The sequence below is a fragment of the Dasypus novemcinctus genome, chromosome 1 (assembly GCF_030445035.2).
Source record: "Dasypus novemcinctus isolate mDasNov1 chromosome 1, mDasNov1.1.hap2, whole genome shotgun sequence".
Classification (NCBI taxonomy): domain Eukaryota; kingdom Metazoa; phylum Chordata; class Mammalia; order Cingulata; family Dasypodidae; genus Dasypus; species Dasypus novemcinctus.
In genome coordinates this window covers 204,423,195-204,441,289 of record NC_080673.1, presented here as the reverse complement: position 1 = coordinate 204,441,289, position 18,095 = coordinate 204,423,195, and the positions used below count along the sequence as shown (strand labels likewise).

The 18,095-nt window shown below is 61.7% G+C and overlaps 1 protein-coding gene across 9 annotated transcripts in view; it reads left to right on the top strand.

The window, feature by feature from the left end:
- ABLIM2 (actin binding LIM protein family member 2) overlaps positions 1 to 18,095 on the top strand; it is a 161,185-nt gene that overhangs the window by 63,125 nt on the left and 79,965 nt on the right. For all 9 annotated transcript variants that reach the window (XM_071217458.1, XM_071217449.1, XM_071217452.1 and 6 more), the window contains exons 4-6: positions 3,831 to 3,943; positions 8,401 to 8,527; positions 11,548 to 11,641. In XM_071217458.1, coding sequence (XP_071073559.1) covers positions 3,831 to 3,943; positions 8,401 to 8,527; positions 11,548 to 11,641 — 334 coding nt within the window. The remainder of the gene's footprint in view (positions 1 to 3,830; positions 3,944 to 8,400; positions 8,528 to 11,547; positions 11,642 to 18,095) is intronic.

Here is an 18,095-nt window from a genome sequence, read left to right as displayed (position 1 = left end):
CAGCCTGGCTGGGACGGAACAAGGACTTTGGCTGGGTCTCTTCTCCGCCCCTTCCCTCCCTCCCTCCCTGGGCCTGCAGCCCACGGCCTCCCCAACCTCTTCTCCCCTGATGTGTGCACAGAGCTGTCTCCACCCACACCCGCCCTGCGCCCTGCCTGCCCCTCCACTGCCCCCACCCAGCCCCAGGCCCCACCCATGGCCCCTCCTGGTCCCGCTCTGCGGGCCACTCCCGCACGGCCTTCTCCACCAGCTCCCCCCACCTCCCACCTCTCTGCTCCCTCGGTGGTCCGTCACCCTGCAGCCTCGGCGCCCACCCGCTGCTGCTCGGCTGTCCTGGCACGTCCCATCTGCACTGGCGGCTCCCACTGCCCGTCTCCCCGGCCCGCGGGCGGCACCCCCATCCCGTCCACCGCTCAGACGCACCCCGAGGATGGACTTGTCGAGGGCTGACAGTTGTGCCCCCTGAGAGACTGGTTGAAGTCCTGAGCCCATCCCAGCGAGGGGCCTCGTGTGGAAATAGGGTCTTTGCTGACGGAATCGGGCTACGCGGCGGTCACGCGGGGTTGGGGCGGCCCCTGAATCACGACGGGGGGCCTCCTAAGAGCCACAGAGGAGAGCGGGAGGGCGGCGGGGGTGGGGGGGAGCCCAGGCTGGCGGCCCCCCAGCGCTGCGCAGGGCCTGCGGCGGGCGCTCCCGCGGCCCCTGAGGAGCCCAGGGTCGGCCCCGGGATTCCAGGCCTGGCCCGCGGCCCGCGAGGGGCAGTTCTCTCCCGCCCCCACGCTTCTCTCTCCTGGGGTCCTTCCTTACGCAGCCACGGGACGCCGCTCGGGGCGGCCTCCCCTCTCCTCGCCCCCCACTTGGCCCGGCCCCGAAGCCTGCCCGTGTCCATCAGACCTGCCCGGCCGCTCCCCCAGCCCCTGCCCGGCTCGGGCCCCAGCGCCTTGCGGGCTTCCTGCCTCCCCCTCCCCCCAGCCTGTCTGTCCACTCCCGAGACAGAGGCCAAGCCCCTCCGCCTGGCCGAGGGGGCTGCAGCTGCCCCAGCACCCCCTGCTCCGTCCCTCCCTCGCGGGCGAGGCCACGGCCGCACCCTGACGCAGAGGCGCGCTGGCCGGGGCCCTGTGGGCTCAGCGTCCCGGGGCGTGCGTGGGACCAGAGGCGCGTCTTCCGGACCCCCCCCCACTGCCCCTGCACCCCCGCTCTCCATGAGGCCAGGATGGTCTGGATGTTTGGTTTCCGTGTCCATAGCTTAGCAATGAGGGTTGACGTCATCACAGTTGCTTTGAAGGATCATCTCTGGATAATCTGCTGTTTTGAAAATAACAGCAGACAGCTTCTGGTCATGTGGGCGTAACCAGAACCGAATTTTTCCACCCACCATAAGCATCCAGAAAACTGGACAAAATATATGAAGCAACTGTTTTCAGACATTGGACTGCAGCGAACTCAGGACGGAGAGAAAGGAAACCAGGTGAAGCCGATGTCTGCCCCAGCTCTCCCTGGAGGCAATGCCTGCGACCCCGTGAGCCTGGCGTTCACACCGAGTAGAGGGGACAGTGGCAGGGCAGGCAGAGGCAGAGGCAGCTGGAATTTGTGAGGCAGAATACAGAGAGGACTAGCTAGGCAGATAAAGAGCTCCAGAAGCTGTGCTAGGGCATCTCTGAGTTTTTGATAAATACTAAGCAATGTGGACCCAGAGGAGATTTCACAAAGTGAGGCAAAGAGCACCTAGATGGCTGTAAGCTGGACAGTTCCCGGCACTGGGCGACAGCTGACTTCTGAGCAGTCAGAGTGAAGAGTTCTTGTTCAACAATCAGGGCGTGCAGAGAGAGCCCCAAAAAGTCACGCCATCCTGGCCGAAATGAAGTAGCCCTAGAGAAAGGCAACTACAAACCCGCTGTAACAAAATACCCAAGCAAGCCTCAGAAAGATCATGCTGATCTGTGAGTGAGCGGAAACGGCCTGCCCAAACAATGTCCAACACTCTCCAAAGGAAGGTGTGAGAATCCAGAGCTCAGCAACGTAAACCTGCAGTGCCCAGCAGCCTGTAGCAGGTGGCTGGTCGCGCGCCTTCTCTGCACCAGGGAGAACAGCACCCCCACGGCCCTGAGGCCCCTGTGTCACACCTCGTGGAAACTGTGGCCCACAGCAGCGGGACAATCAGACAGTAGACGCAGACCCAGAAATGACGGCAACGGTGAAATTCTCAGACAGTGACTTTTAAAGTGCTGTTTTGAATTTTAAGAATTTAAAGGAAAATATAAACATAAATTGGAGGGGTTGGAGACTATAAAGAGAAAGCCAATGGAATTTCCAGAGTCGAAAACTACAATTTCAGAAAAAAAAAAATTCCTTAGGAGTAGATTAGAATTTACAGAAGAAAAGATTGGTGACTTTGAAGACACAGCAATAGAAGCCATTTGAACTAAAGAGAGAGAGAGAAAAAGAAAAACCTTAGTGATATCTGGAGAACTACCCATCCATCCATCCATCCTATCTAGGAAAATATTTGAAGAAATAATGGCTAAAGTATTTCCAAGTTTGGAGTATCACGGCTGCGGTGGTGGTTAGATGGGTGTGTGTTTGTCAAGGTGTACTTCAGGAGAGTTGAGTAAGTGCAGTAATAGCCACTGTTTATCCAGCCCCTCTTGAGTTCTAAGCACTATGCTAGAGTTTTCCATGCAGGATGTCCAGTCTGATGTAGGTGTTAACAGTTCACCTGTGATACAGGTGTTAGCCGTTCACCTAGAGTGCAGGTGTTAGCAGTTCCATTTTGCAGGTGAGGACACAGGCACTCAGAGAGGTTAAGTAGCTTGCTCAGGGTTGCACAGCAGAGATTCCCTCAGCACATCCAGGGAAGGTGAGGGGCTCCCACTCTGTCACATGACTCCTCTGCATTGCCAGGAGGCTGCAAGCCTCGGGGGGGGGGGGGGGGGGGAGGCCCACAGCACAGAGACAAACCACAGGCACAGAGCGACGGAGAGGCTCGGGCTTTGCAGGACCGTCCAGCGAGCTCAGCCCACGTCCTCCTGCACCTCTCCACCCCCGTGGGCCAGCCGACACTCCCTTCTGGCCTCCCCCCAGGTGCTTTCACCTGCGTGGTCTCCTCTGCACACCTTTGCCTGCCTCACTGCTGCGGATCCAGACCCTAGCTCGGTGCCTGCCCCAAAGGGAGTTTTTGAGACACGTGTGCTGGGTGCCTTGTCGGCACCTTCCCTGACTCCCTAACCTGAGCCCGTGACAGCCCAGGGAGGAAGGCAGGGCTGGGCGGGCATGCCAGCCCCTGAGCCCGTGACAGCCCAGGGAGGAAGGCAGGGCTGGGCGGGCATGCCAGCCCCTGGGCCGAGGTCCAGCTATTCACGTAACACTACCTTGAGCTCGGGGATGTGCCAAGCACTGCCCGGCCCTGAGAGGGCAGAGGGGGTTCATGCTAGGGGAAAGGGCCTGTTGGGGTCCAGGCTCTCGGCCCTGTGGCTGCCACAAGCTGGGAGCTGGGTGGCAGCCGGTGGCATGGATGGACATTGGCCGTGCTCTCAGGCTGCACCTCTGGCACTGTCAGCGGGTGGCCTTGGCCAGCGGGCCAGCAGCCCCTCGGCCATCCGTCAGCCGGCCGGAGGAGAAGGAAGGAGGACACCGAGGCTCGGGCCTCCCCGACCAGTCCTGAGAGGCAGCTGCCGAGAGGCCCTGCCCCTCGCCCTGCAGCTCCGGCCCCCGCCGTGCCCTCGCCCTGCAGCACGGTTCCGTGGGGCCCCCGGGGAAGGCCCTGGCACAGGGGCTCCTGGGCGGGCTCCCCGGGGAGCTGAGCGGGACTGCAACGCGCTCTGTCCCCGCAGGCTGCCCTTCCCACCCGGGGACCGAGTGACCTTCAACGGGAAGGACTGCATGTGCCAGAAGTGCTCGCTGCCCGCGTCGGGGGTCAGCGCCCACCTGTCCCCAGGCATCCGCGGTAAGTGAGCGTGGGGGGTGGCCTCTGTGGGGCTGGGGGGGGGGGGCCCCGACAGCACTGGGGCCCAGGGCAGGAGTGGCTGGGACGAGGAGCCAAGGCTAAACATTCAGGAGGGGGCCAGGAACGGAGCGCCCAGCTCTGCGGCCACCGCGCCTGTGCACGGGCTGTGCCGTCCACCCGGGTGTCAGTCCTGCTTGCCGCCCCGCTTCCACTCGTGCCTGAAGGCCCAGCTCTGGCCACCTCCTCCGGGAAGCCTTCCTGGCCTCCTCCTGGTCTCCCCCTCCAGTTCCCGCCCTGCCTCCTCCCCTCCCCCAGTCTCCCCCACCCAGTTAATTCCAGACCACCCAGAAGCCCTTTGGGGGAAAACCCTGGAACAGCTCTGAGCATTCTTCCTGTGGGCGGGGCCTCTCGGGTTCACTGGCCTGTCTCCCAGGAGCTGTGTATGCAGTGGGTGATCAATACATGCCTCTTGAATAAGTAGCAGTGGCTGTTGTTATAACACAACAAGGTCCCAGCAGACGGTCCCCAGGGCCAGGGGCAGGTGGGGGCTTTGCGTGTGTTAGCGAGAAGACTGCCCCCATAAGAGAACAAAAGCTCACCCCATTGTGGAGGAGAAAAGAATTTTATTAATGATCTTGCAAGAACGGGCACCACCTGGATAAAACAGCCAGCGCCAAACAGCAAGAAACACTGACATTTATACCCTAAACCTAACACGCAGGCCCCTCCCCTGCTCCCCACTGATTGGGTACTTCCGGGGTTACAGCCTATCTGAGACTCTAACTGACTCACGGGGTTCCCGCCCCGGGTCGCCGCTCCCCGGTTCCCTACGCTCTGATGGGCTCAGAGCCGCTTTCACTCCTGGCGCCGCTTTTCAAATTCGTGATGCCAAAGCCGCCGGAACCCCTCTCCCTCCCTCCTCCACGGCAGAGCCGGCTCTGGCTGCCCTCTGTGTGGACACTAAACTTAACCCTCTCCTACCGTGTGGCTCTTCTGAGGCGGGGCTGGGTGCGGGCGCTGGGAAGGAGAGGCCGGGCTCTGTCGCCGGCCGCAGCTGCCAGCCCTCGCACGCTGTGGCTTCCCCAGCGCGGGGGCAGAGGAGGGTTCCTTCCTGAGCTCCGGGCGAGCCGTTGTTTTCTCCAGCGGAGGCCCGAATGACACTGCGACTGAGCAATCATTTTAGAGTGTGTTTCACCAACAGGGGTACTACTAAAACCAAGTTAGAAATGGCAGTCGGAAGCTCTACAGCAAAAAAATAAAAAGATGAATTGTTCGCAGTTTGTTCGTTGCTTCCTGGCAGCCAAAATAAAAAGGGAAATATGCCCAACCACAGATTCGTTATCTGAGGTTTTGAAAATGTTGCCGACAGAAAGGCTCTGCCCTTTCCAAATGTCAATTTATTTTAAAATATCCAATTTGTCTTTTCAAAGAACAAATGCTCAGCTTTTCCCTGCCCCTTCTCACCGCCCATAATAGGACTCCCCAACTTAGACCCTTTCCGTGCCTAGAAGGGGTCACCGTTTGTCACCCGCTCTTGGCTCCTGGGAGGGTGTCCACTGCCTTTTTCCCTTCTCCCGCCTCCTTTTCTCCAGAGCCAGGCAGGAGCTGTCTCACCTGCTGGAGGTGCCCGGGGTCCAGCTGGAGGCAGGGACGGGTGAGCTGGGGCTGGAGCCTCCAGATGCACGTGTCCCCCTGCCGTGCGAGCTCACCCTGCTGTGACCACAGGCTTTCCGGGATGCGGCCTTTGTCCTGCAACTTGAAAGTGCCTGCGTCTCGCCCGGCAGATATTGAGGGAGGGGCAGTGCCGGGGAGAACGAGGCGTGAACACTAGAAGCACCTGGACTGTGCAGACAGACAGGGGGCTGCTGGGTGGGCCAGGGAACAGGAGTGAAGCTGGAGAGACGGAGCCCGGATGGCAGTCCTCCCCAGCCGTGCCGAGGGTCCCCGCTGCGCCCTGGAGCGACGGGGAGCCGTACGTGGTTATTGAGTAAGGGAGTGCCGAGGCCGTCTGAGTGATAGGCAGGCGACCCTCAGCAGCAAGGTCTGCCTGGCCGGGTGGCCGGGGCCGTTCTGCAGTAGCCTGGAAAGCCCCCGAGGCTGCCTTAGTGCCACCTGCCCTGGGGAATTGGGGGTGGCAGGCTAGGGAGGTGGGAGTGAGATTTGAGGGGGGCACTGCGCTCACTGCCTGGTGACAGAGTCGGCGCCTGCCGCGTTCGCCCACGTCCTCTGCTAGAGAGGAGCACCTGAGCTTCTTCTGCCCTCTGCTGGGGAGCCTGCCTCCTCCCTGAGAGCCCCCCCCCCAAGGCTCCCCTTCTCCACTCCCGGAGTGCGCACCTGGCTGTGGGGCCAGCCAGGAAGCAGGAGAGAGGGGGGCTTGCGCTGGGGTGGGGTGACCCAGAGAAGCTCTGTCCAAGCTGCGAAGCCCCCGGGGCCGGTTCTTTTTTTTTTTTAATTTCCTTTTTTTCCCCTTGTTTTTTTTCAAATGTTACATTCAAAAAATGTGAAATCCCCATATACCCCCCCAACCCCCTCCCCCCACTCCTCCCACATCAGCAACCTCTTGCATCATCGTGGCACATCCACTGCCCCTGGTGAACACATCTTGGAGCACTGCTGCACCCCATGGACAGTGGTTTCCATTGAAGTCCACACTCTCCCCCAGTCCACCCAGTGGGCCACGGCAGGACACACAACGTCCAGCATCTGTCCCTGCAGCACCACCCAGGGCAACTCCAGGGCCGTTTTTTAGCTTGGCCACCCTGCACCCCCCCCCCCCCGAGTTCTGTAGCTCCACCGAGCTGGGGGGCCCCACCCGAGTCGGGATTGCGGGGCCCGGGGTGGCCCCCGGCCAGCTGAACTTCGCTCGTCAGGGCTCCTCCAGGTGAGCGCAGGTGAGGGGTCCGGCAGAGAGCGGGGTGCTCTGCCCTGCTGGAGTCAAGTCTTTACGCTCCAGCTGCCACCACCAGGAGCCGATAAGGCGCATGTGGCCGAGCAGGCAGGCGACAGGGACGCTGAGCTCCAGCCCCCTCCCTGGCCGAGTGCCCCGGGCCCTGCCTGGGGGAGGGGGACGCCCCCTGCGGTGTGGGGAGGAGCACGCAAGAGATGAGCACACCAGCTGCCTGTGGGGGTGCAGCCCCCCCGCCTTGAGGGTCAGGCGCTTCCCCAGGCCCTGTCCCCCAGCCCCGCCCATTTGGTGACGACCCTCTGGTCGGGGAGGAGCTGGGACCCGCTTTCCCTTTTCCAGCAGCTGCTTGGCCTTTCCTTCTCCATCCGGACGCCTCCGGGCCTCGTGCCTCCAGCCCCTGACTTCCAGGCACGTCAGTCTTCAGAACTCAGCACAGCGTTGACAGCTTTCAGAGGGCGGGCTCAGATCCAGCCCTGCTGCTCCCCCAAACCCCTGGGGGGGCCTGAGTTCACAGGGTTCACAGCTGGGGCTCAGAGGTCCCCGGCATGTTGGGATCCACGGCAGGGCAGGGGCAGGGCAGGGGCAGGGCCCGGGCTTCAGCCCAGGAACCCTGTGACAACCAGGGACGCAAGGCAGCTGGAAGTTGCTGGAAGGGCCACGCTGGGAAGAGGCCCACCCGGTGCTGTAGCTGCTGCCGGGGCCAGGCCCAGGGCGCGTGAGCGTGTGGTGGCCGGCTTGTGCCTGGGGGAGAAAGTCCCCCCGATGACCTCTGCTCCCCGCAGGGGGGTATCTGAGATCCGGGAGGGCTGCGCCCGGTGTGGCACGCTCAAGGGCACCCTTGGATGACCGGCCGCGGCACGCTCAAGGGCGCCCTTGGACGGCAGCTTTTCCAGCAGGCGGTGCCACACAGGCTGAGGCCCTGGCATTTGCAAAGCCGTGCAGAGCTCTGCTGAGCTCCACGTGTGCTTGGGAAATGCCGGGTGCTGTTTCCATGACAACGGTCGCTTTTGCACTTGGCACCCGCAAACTCGTGGTGCCTCTCCCAGCCCGAGTTTACCTCGGCGGGTGTGACGAGAGGCGGGGGCGGGGTGTGGGGCCGCGCCCACTCAGAGCAGTCAGGACAGCGTGCGCAGCGAGGGGCCTGGACCCTCCCCGGGGTCGGTGGGTTCTGGGCTGCAGAGAAACCCAGATGCGGCCTCCTCCTAGCCCAGGCTGGCATGCAGTTGGTGCTCAATCAGTGCTGGCTGGCTGAGCGCGTGCATGCAGGAATGAGGCAGAGGCTTCCCTTTCCCCTCTGGGGTGACAGCGTCCTTCCCACAGCCCCTGTTTGACTTTCCGCTGTGTCCCCACTCCGCCGGGCCAGCCGTGGGCACCTCCGTGGCGCCGTGGAAACGGTCGAATCGGGCCGCCGTCCCCCGCCAAGGGGCCTCGTGCCCCCGTGCCGCCCTGCCACCCCCTGGCGCGTGCGCCCACACCCCTCCGTGCGGGCTGAGCGGTGGAGCAGCCTGCCCTCCTCCCGCCCGGCGCTGAGAGCTCCTGTCTTCTCTTCCAGATTGTGGGGGCTGCGGCGCAGAGATAAAGGACGGGCAGTCCCTGGTGGCTCTGGACAAGCACTGGCACCTGGGCTGCTTCAAGTGCAAGGCCTGCGGGCAGCTCCTGAGCGCCGAGTACATCAGCAAGTGAGTAGGCGGGCTCGGGCGGCCTCCGTGCCATGCCAGGGCTCCCGCGGGGAGGTCAGGAGGACGCGCCCGGCACCCGCAGCACGGGTGCACCCTCCCGCGCCCCTCGGTGCCCGTGTGCGCTTTGCAGACTCCAGTTTTGCATCTGCTGATCAAGGACGAACAGAGCTGTTAGGGCTTCAGCCTTGGACTTGGTAGAAGGTGCCCCCGCCGTCCTGTGCCTCGGCACCCCCTCTCCACCTTTCCGGTGGAATTTGCCACCGTTCCTGGCGCCTGAGGCTCCAGTAGAAAGTGGGGCCAGCGGGTGCCAGCCACAGAGAGAACAGGGAGGCCGGAGGTGACGCCACAGCGCTCCGCATCACCCGAGGCGCCAGGGCCCTGTGGCCGGCCTGCTGCCGCGGCGGTGCGGGTGGAGGTGATGGACATCTGGGAGAGCTTGGTTTTACCAGGAGGCAGCGCGGAGCCTTCTGGAAGGTTGTGGTCGTGACCTGGAGCTGGAGGTGGGGTGCCTTTTCATCCTCAGGTTAGGGAACAGACCAGAAAGCCCCAGCTGGCCCAGGGGAGGGAAGAACTAAAAAGAGCAGCCGTCTGTCTGTGCGGAGAGGGTGCTTCCCCAGAAGCAGGTGCTTCTAACTTGTATTGTGCAGATTCGCTAAAGGGAATTCAGCCATCCCAGTGATGGATTGCATTAAAAAAAAGTCCTGTGACAAAATTGCGTAGAGCTAAATACCCACACCAGGTGCACACAAATAAGTGCAAGTGACACTGGTAAAATCCGAATTAAATGCCCTCGTCTCTATGTCAGTTTCCTGGCTGACGTGGTTCCCCATGGGGGGATACTGGGAGACCGGGGGGCCGGGCGCTCCCTGGATTGTTTCTTACAGCTGCACACACTCTACAGTTATCACAACCTGGCAAGTTTTTCTAAGGTCCCCCGCCCAAGATGAGTTTACATCCAGGCCGGACGAAACGGCGAAGGGGGACGAGTTTCCTGGCACCTCTGCTCCGGCAGGGAAGGGGCAGCCGGTGCGCCCGGCGGACGGAGCACTGATAAATAAAGCTGCCCGGCCCCCCAGGGCGCTGCAGCCTCGCCCCGCGGCTGGGAGTCACCCTCCCCGCACGTGTGATGCTTAGCAGCCCCCAGACCTGAGTCAGAATTGACGAGGAGGGCGCGTTGGTGTTGCCATGGGGATGCCATCTTTGAACCTCCTGGGTTCGCTACAGGTGCACTGATTTAGGGGGGTACAGTGAGGCCCCTGAGGTCTGTGGCATTTGAAGGTGGATCGTAAGAGCCCGGTTTATAGCTTCCCTCATATGGAAAGAAGGGCTGTCACTCGGAGAGATGGCTCAGCCAGGCGCTGGGAAGGAGTACGAGCCTGTGGTCAGAGAGGCCCCCAGTCAGTCCCTGCAGCCTGGGCTCTGACCCCACCCCAGGACCCTGCCCCACCTGCAGGCATCCTGGCACCCAGGGAAGGTCCAGTGTATTGAGGAGAAGAGGGCGGCATTAGCTCGGGTCTCCCAACAGCTGGAGAGATTGCACCTTCCGTCAGCAGCTGTGTAAAAAGCCAATTTGGAATAATGTGGCATCTTCGGTCATGTTGAGGGGGTCTGGAGGCGTGTTAGAGTAGTGGGGCCGTGCCTCCATGCCAGCCACCGCCACACCCAACCCCTGCTGCCCGTAGCCTGGGGCCGAGAGGCAGCCCTGGTCCAGTAATGACAGTGGCCTGGCCACCGTCATGTGCCACGCCAGCCACAGCCTCTCTTATGGAACCCTTACACAAACCCCAGAAGCGAGTTCTCACCATTGGTCCCATTTTATACTTGTGAAAGCCGAGGCTCAGAGAAGTTAGGTGACGTGCCCAAGGCCACACAGCTGGGACCCGGCGCTTGAGGCCCACCCATTCACTGACCCGCTGCCCACCTGCCTCTGCCTCTGCCTTCCCTACTGCACTGCCGCTTGTCCTAGTGCCTCGAGCTCGGCGTAGGCATCGCAGCAGCTCTGAGGTTCCCTGCCACGAGCCCACGGCTGCACGGGGCACCAGCCTCTTGTCCTTTAGACCCTGCAGGGCAGATCTTTCCCCTCCAGCTCACTTGACAGATGTGGAAACTGAGGCTCAGGCTCTCGCCCGTCCCTGATCCCCCAACGCCATGCACAGTGCCCGGCGCGCAGTAGGCACACTGGGAAGGCACCCGCAGGGGGCAGCACCTTGCTGGGCGGCTCTGGGCTCCTGCCTGCACAGCGGAGGCTGGGGTCCCACGGTCACCCCCCCCCCGGGCTCCCGTGAGCCAGCAGCACCGGCCACGCCGCGGGGACAGCAACACGTCCTCCGGCCCTGCCCCTGGAGTCCTGCCAGGCCTCAGGCCCTCACCCCACGTGGGCACCCTGGCCAGGCACCCTTTGGGGTGCACGTTTTTCTGAGGCCCCCCAGAGCCTCTTCAGAGGGGGAGGGCGGGCCCCTGACGAGGGAATGGGCGCCCCCCGCCCCCAAGGCCGCGTTGCACTAAGGAGCCAGGGAGGCCCACACCTGGTGGAGGTGTATTCACACCCTCGGCCCAGGCTGTCCCCCTCCCACTGCCCTGCCTCAGTTTCTCCATCTGTGAACTGGGGTGTGCCCCCAGGAATGCTTCCCATGGGGCGGGGTGATGACAAATGAGGCTGCGGCTCCTGAAATGGCTCAGCAAATGCTACCTGTTGAGGTGCAGCGAATCTGCCCCCATCAGCCCTGGGTGAGCCCCTGTCCCGTCAGCCCTGGGTGAGCCCTCCACCCCATCAGCTCTGGGTAAGCCCCTGCCCCATCAGCTCTGGGGTGAGCCCCCCACCCTGTCAGCGCTGGGGTAAGCCCCCGCCCATCAGCCCTGGGTGAGCCCCCACCCGTCAGCTCTGGGTAAGCCCCCGCCCATCAGCTCTGGGGTGAGCCCCCCACCCTGTCAGCGCTGGGGTAAGCCCCTGCCCATCAGCTCTGGGGTGAGCCCCGCCCCTCCGCCGGGTGAGCCCCCTCCTCACCGCCCCTCCGTTGCAGGGACGGGCTGCCCTACTGCGAGGCCGACTACCACAAGGCGTTCGGCATCCGCTGTGACAGCTGTGAGAAGTACATCACCGGGCGCGTGCTGGAGGTGAGCGGGGCCGGTGGGGCAGGGTCAGACCAGCTGGGCCCTTGGGGTGCCAAGGCCGTGAGCCAGCCTCCTCTGAGCCACTGCCCAGCAGCTAGCGGCAGGACAGGGAGGCGCCCGTGACCGGGCCCCTGTAGGGGATCCGATGTTTGCGTGCCTGTGGGCAGGAATCCCCACCTCCCAGGCTGCCTGATGTCACCTTCCTCGCCCTGCTCAGGGCCACCTCCTCCAGGAAGCCTTCCCAGGTTTGCTCTTTCTGTGCTGCTTTACGAGTGGGTAGCCTGGGTGAAGGGGGAAGGACTTTGGGGTCTGTGGGTGCAGCATCTTCGCTGTCTAGAGGGGGACCCAAAGGCCAGGAGGGCTTAAGAAGAGCCGGATAGTGTGGGATGCTCGCCCGCAGACTGGCTCAGGAGGTCCAGCAGGGCCACGGCTCTAGATCTGGGTGGCGGCTACCTCGGCATCCGCGCTTCGTGAAAACGACACATCTTTATGCGTGTTCTTATGTTCTGTTCATTGAATTGACCCGTGGTGCGGCCAGGGTCAGAGCCCCCACCCACCCGATTCGTGAGGCCAGCTTGTGCGAGGTCCCCACTCTGCCACCACCACCCTTTGGCTTGGTGCTGGGTGTGGGGGTAGGTGGGCGGGCGGCCCAGGGAGGCCCTGGACCGAGGGAGCACTGCCCGGGTCACGCCTGCCTCTTAAGGAGCTGGCCCTTGGCTGCCACCGAGGACAGGCCTGGCGGGGAGGCCGGGGCAGGGGCCTGGAGTGCTCACCCCTGACCTCCAGGGACGCCCTTCTGTCCTCCCCCCCCCCCCAGGAGTTCACGGACCTGAGTGTTGAGCTGCTTTGGTGGCAGTGACACGTACCATCCCAGGCCACTGGCTCAGTGGCAGACCTGCTCCGCTGCTACCCCCTCTGCAGCCCTTGCTCGCCCCAAGTGCAAACCCGGGGCGTCGGTGGTCACACTCATCCTGGACCTGAGTGTGGCCAGGGGCTGCCTCCCTGTCGTTTCACCTCTGGTCCCCAGCTGGAAGCCCGGGGGGCTGTCTGCACGCGGGCGCTGAGCCAGGCTTTGGGGGGCTCTGCCCTTCCCTGGGGGATGGACTCTAGGGGTTCTGACCACCGACGTCGTCACACGCGTGTTGTAAGAAGTTGCGAGCGCAGAAGAGCACAGAGAAGAAAGCGCGGCCCGGCTTCCCTTTGGGGCCGCCTTCCTCCCCTCATTTTCTCTTCGTGTAGTTAGGGCTGATAGCGAACCGTTTACAGCACAGCCCATCCTGTTTTTCAACTTCCTTTCCTTGAGTGGCTCCCCGTCGTTATGAACGCCTCATAAGCACATTTTTTTAAAAACAATTTTTAAGGTTTATTTTTTTATTTTTTGCTCTCTGTGTCCATTCGCTATGTGTTCTTCTGTGACTGCTTCTGTCCTTATCAGTGGCACTGGGAATCTCTGTCTCTTTTTGTTGCATCATCTTGCTGCGTCAGCTCTCCGTGTGTGCGGCGCCACTCCTGGGCAGGCTGCACTTTCTTTCGCGCTGGGTGGCTCTCCTTACAGGGCACATTCCTTGCGCGTGGGGCTCCCCTATGCGGGGGACACTTCTGCGTGGCATGGCTCTCCTTGTAAGCATCAGCACTGCGCATGGGCCAGCTCCACACGGGTCAGGAGGCCCAGGGTTTGAACCTTGGACCTCCCATGTTGTAGGTGGACACCTTATCCATTGAGCCAAGTCCACTTCCCATAAGCACATTTAAATGTGCACCTTATTTCATGCGATGCCCATTCTAGAGCTTGGTTGGCTGATCATCTATTTTTTTTTCTCACCCCTTCCCCCCGTCCCCGGTTGTCTGCTCTCTGTGTCCATTCGCTGTGTGTTCTTCTGTGTCCGCTTGTGTTCCTGTCAGGAGCACCCAGAATCTGTGTCTCGTTTTGTTGCATCATCTTGTTGCATCAGCTCTCCGTGTGTGCGGCACCACTCCTGGGCAGGCTGCACTTTCTTTCACGCTGGGCAGCTCTCCTTATGGGGCACACTCCTTGCGCGTGGGGCTCCCCTACGCGGGGACACCCCTGCATGGCATGGCACTCCTTGCGCGCATCAGCACTGCGCATGGCCAGCTTCACACGGGTCAAGGAGGCCCGGGGTTTGAACCGTGGACCTCCCATGTGGTAGACGGACGCCCTAACCACTGGGCCAAATCGGCTTGCCTCATCCTCTATTGTTAAGCACGGCGGTTTCATGTTCTTCACTGTGACAAATAATGCTGCGCTGAACAGCTGTTTTGTTTTTTTAAATTTATTTTTATTTATTTATTTATTTTTAACTTGTTTTTTTAATATTACATTAAAAAAATATGAGGTCCCCATATACCCCCCACCCCCCTCACCCCACTACTCCCCCCATAGCAACAATCTCCTCCATCATCAAGACACATTCATTGCACCTGGTGAATACATCTCTGAGCACCGCTGCACCTCATGGTCAGTGGTCCACGCCATAGCCCACACTCTCCCCCAGTCCACCCAGTGGGCCATGGGAGGACTACAATGTCCAGTAACTGTCTCTGCAGCACCACCCAGGACAACTCCAAGTCCCAGAAACGCCCCCACATCTCATCTCTTCCTCCCATTCCCTACCCCCAGCAGCCACCATGGCCACTTTCTCCACACCAATGCCACATTTTCTTCGATTACTAATCACAATAGTTCATGAGTAGAATATCAGTAAGTCCACTCTAATACATACTCTATTCCTCCATCCTGTGGACCTTAGATTGGTTGTGTCCATTCTACATCTATATCAAGAGGGGGCTTAGATTCCACATGGATGCTGGATGCAATTCTCCTGCTTGCAGCTGTAGGCACTCTTGGCTCCATGGTGTGGTGGTTGACCTTCTTCACCTCCCTGTTAGCTGAGTGGGGTAAGTCCAACAAACCAGAGAGTAGGGGCTGAAGTCTGTTGAGGCTCAGGGTATTCAGATCCCCTGGGTATATCTTAAACCCCAGCACCAACTACAATTCTGGTAAAGTAACAGGAAAGTTTTGTGAAAAAAGATCACATCTGAGTCCAGCTCCATCACACAGAAACACCAACTCCAAAGAAGGGCCAACTGACATGGCACTGAACTCCATCTGCCATGACCATAGAACCTGTGGGTCTCTGTAGCCCTCAGAAGAACCAATACCCAGGGTTGTATCTACTTTATCTGTCTCTGGGACTCTGCTGAGGTGTGCATAAGGGCAACCCCTCTGATAACCTCCCGGCTCTTTTTTGGAGACTCATAGCCATATAAACTCATTTGTCCTTTCCATTTCCCCCTTGATTCAGGTCAAAAAGCATTTTTAACTCCTGTTATTATATGTAGACAGAGATCTTCTGCTGGTCCGAGTTGAACCTTTTATTTAAGGTCGTTTTCTAGTTACGTCATCAGCTGGTACTTGGTAGTGATCCCTCAGTGCCAGGGAGGCTTATCCCCAGGAGTCATGTCCCACGCTGTGGGGAAGGCAATGAATTTACATGCTGAGTTTGGCTTCGAGATTGGCCACATTTGAGCAACACGGAGACTCTCAGGAGGTAACTCTTAGGCACACTGCTGCTCTAGGCCTTGTTCTTATCTCAGGTGCACAGGCTCATAAGCATAGTCATTAGTGTCAAGGGCTTATTGTTGGACAGCTGTTTTTGATAATGCCTTGTATTTTAGATTGTCTTTGAGGTACATTCACAGAAGCATAGAAGCTGGAAGGTGTTTAGGGTTCTTGATCCTTAGAGTTTACTTTCCAGAAAGCAGGTTTTACTTTACACCGTTACCAAGAGAACACACTGCTCCTCGTCTCCCATCTTCATCTTTAGGAAACCCTTTGAGGTTCAAGGGCATGTACTGCCTGCTGGCCTGCGCCCTCTTGAGACTGACCAGGCTGAGGCCACTCCTGGTTCTGGGGTTTGATGCCCCTTCCCGACCTTCCCCTGTCTCGATTTGGGGTCTTTTTTTTTTTTTTTACAGGGGCAATATGTTTTTATTTTTATTTTTTTGTCTTTATTTATTTTTTTAATGTTACATTAAAAAAATTTGAGGTCCCCATATATCCCCACCCCCTCACCCCACTCCTCCCCCCATAACAACAATGTCCTTCATCATCATGAGACATTCATTGCACTTGGTGACTAAATCTCTGAGCACCGCTGCACCTCATGGTCAGTGGTCCACACCATAGCCCACACTCTCCCACAGTCCACCCAGTGGGCCATGGGAGGACACACAATGTCCGGTAACTGTCCCTGCAGCACCACCCAGGACAACTCCAAGTTGATTTGGGGTCTTTAACCCTTGGCCTGCTGCACATCTTGTAGGAGTTTTCCTCCGAGGCAGGGAGTAATCACATCTAAGGTTTTTACCTGTGTCCCATCGGATGGGGTGGCATCCGCTCCTGGGCCCCAGGTAGACATCTGGCCTAGCCCTGCCCTTTCCCCCGGCCCACGGCCCTTGCCTGCCTCACCTCAGGCCCCAGGCCTGTGGGCAGCACCCCAGGGCCCAGTGCTCCTGGAGGAGCTGCTGCTGCTTGGCCACACCCCTCCGTGCTCCAAGGTCTGTGCTAAACCTTCCTGCTCTCCAGGCTGCCCCCAACACCCCACAACCACTTAGCTCCTTGACTCGCTATTTGTGAAGCTCCTGTTTCTACCCCTCTGCACTCTCTTCTGCCCTTTCTGATAAGGAGCTGCCCCCCCCCCGGGCTGGGGTCCCGCCCCTCCCCCACCTGTGCTGGGCTCCTGCCCCCTCCCCACCTGTGCTGGGGTCCCACCTCTTCCCCCACCTGTGCTGGGGTCCCACCCCTTCCCCACCTGTGCTGCCCCCCCCTCCGCACTGGGGTCCCCCCACCTTCTACGCCCACCCTGTCGATTTCCCACCCTCCCTCTGGCACACACCTCCCTGAAAGGGCATCCTCCCAGGGGCTTTTTAAACAGGGCCCGGCATTTAAGGACCAGCCTGTCCCTCACACGCGTCTCCCTTCGGCCGCGGCCAGTCCCCGCAGTTTGCTCGGACAGAGGCTGCCTCCCCGCCGGCCCCCTCCCTCGGCTGCCCCCTCCCGGGCCCCGCTCTGGGTCCCCTGCTCGCCATGCCCCGACTCCACCCACGCTGCTCGGCCGGCGGCGCCCGGTCCCTCTGGCCCGATTTCGCCTCCCAATGGAGGGTCCTCTAAAGCGCCGCCAACCGGACCTCAAATCAGGGACCCCCTCACCCCCACCTGACAGAGCAGGTGCAGGCCCCCCCGCCCTGCGTGACCCCTGCCCAGGTGTGCGGCTCCTCTGTAGCTTCTTAGCCACAGCGCGTCCCTGTTGCAGCACCTGAGGACCAGAGCAGTTCCTCCTGCGCTCAGGGGTGACACCTGCGCCTCCTTCCTTACGTCCGTGGGCAGCAGCCACTGCCCCAGGGAGTCCCGGCTCCGGGGCGCAGGCAGTGCCCTCCTCGGGCGCCCCCGGGCCTGACCCCAGTGGGAACTGAGGGTGGGGGCAGGGCTCAGCGTCACCCCACTGTCGGGGACCCAGCGGAAGCCTCCGTGACGGGCCTGCTGGGGGAAGTGCAGTTTGGGGTTCTGGGCCCCTCACCCAGGGCCTGGCTCCGCAGGGAGGGGCCGCCGCAGGAGAGACGCCGCTGGTGCTTTCCCCTCGGAGCCTGCGGTGGCGGCGAGGGCCCCGGGAAGGCGGCCGCTGTCGCTCGCCGCCGCCTGCGCGGTGCCCTCGGCGCGGGGCTGGGCGGCCGGCTCTGCGGAGCCGCGCGTCCTCCTCCGCGGCGGTGGGCGGCGGGCGCAGCGGGGAGCCGAGCACCTGCCTCCCGGGCCCGCCTCCCCGGGCGCGCCTGCGGCTCCTGCCGGCCCGGGCGCCGCGGTGGGCACGGAGCGGGCCGCGGCGGGCAGGGGGCCTCGGGGGGCGGCGGGAGCCGCGGAGCGGGAGGGGAGCTGCCCGGCTGCCCCGGGGGCGGGCTCTCGAGGGGGTGGCCCCCTTGTCCCCGGCGCCAGGACCCCGCGCAGGTAGGAAGCCTGGTGGGTGGGCTGCTGGTGGGTGGCGGGCCGCGGGGAGTGGGGACGGGCCAGCCCGGCGGGGAACCCCGGAAGCACCTGTCACCCCTGTCACCCCCCTCGTCACCCCCCTCGTCCCCCGAGATGCCCATCAGCGCCTCGGGGCTTTGTCTCCAGGAGCCTGGGTAGGAGAGCATCTCGCCCCCTGTGACGAGCCTCAGGCTGCGTGGGGGCCCCCGGCAGCCAGGCTGGGTTTTCCTTCCCCACACCCTGCCCCGCCTACTCCTAAGGTGGGCTGCGCCCAGTGCCGGCCCCCTGCGTCCTGCTGGCCTCGGGGCGCTCTGTCTCCACAAACCTGCTGGATGCTGGGTGGTGGGTGAGGGCCCCGGGATGCCTGGGGCCCGGGAGGGGGGCATCTGCTCCCCAACCCTGGAGCGGCTGAGATGGGGG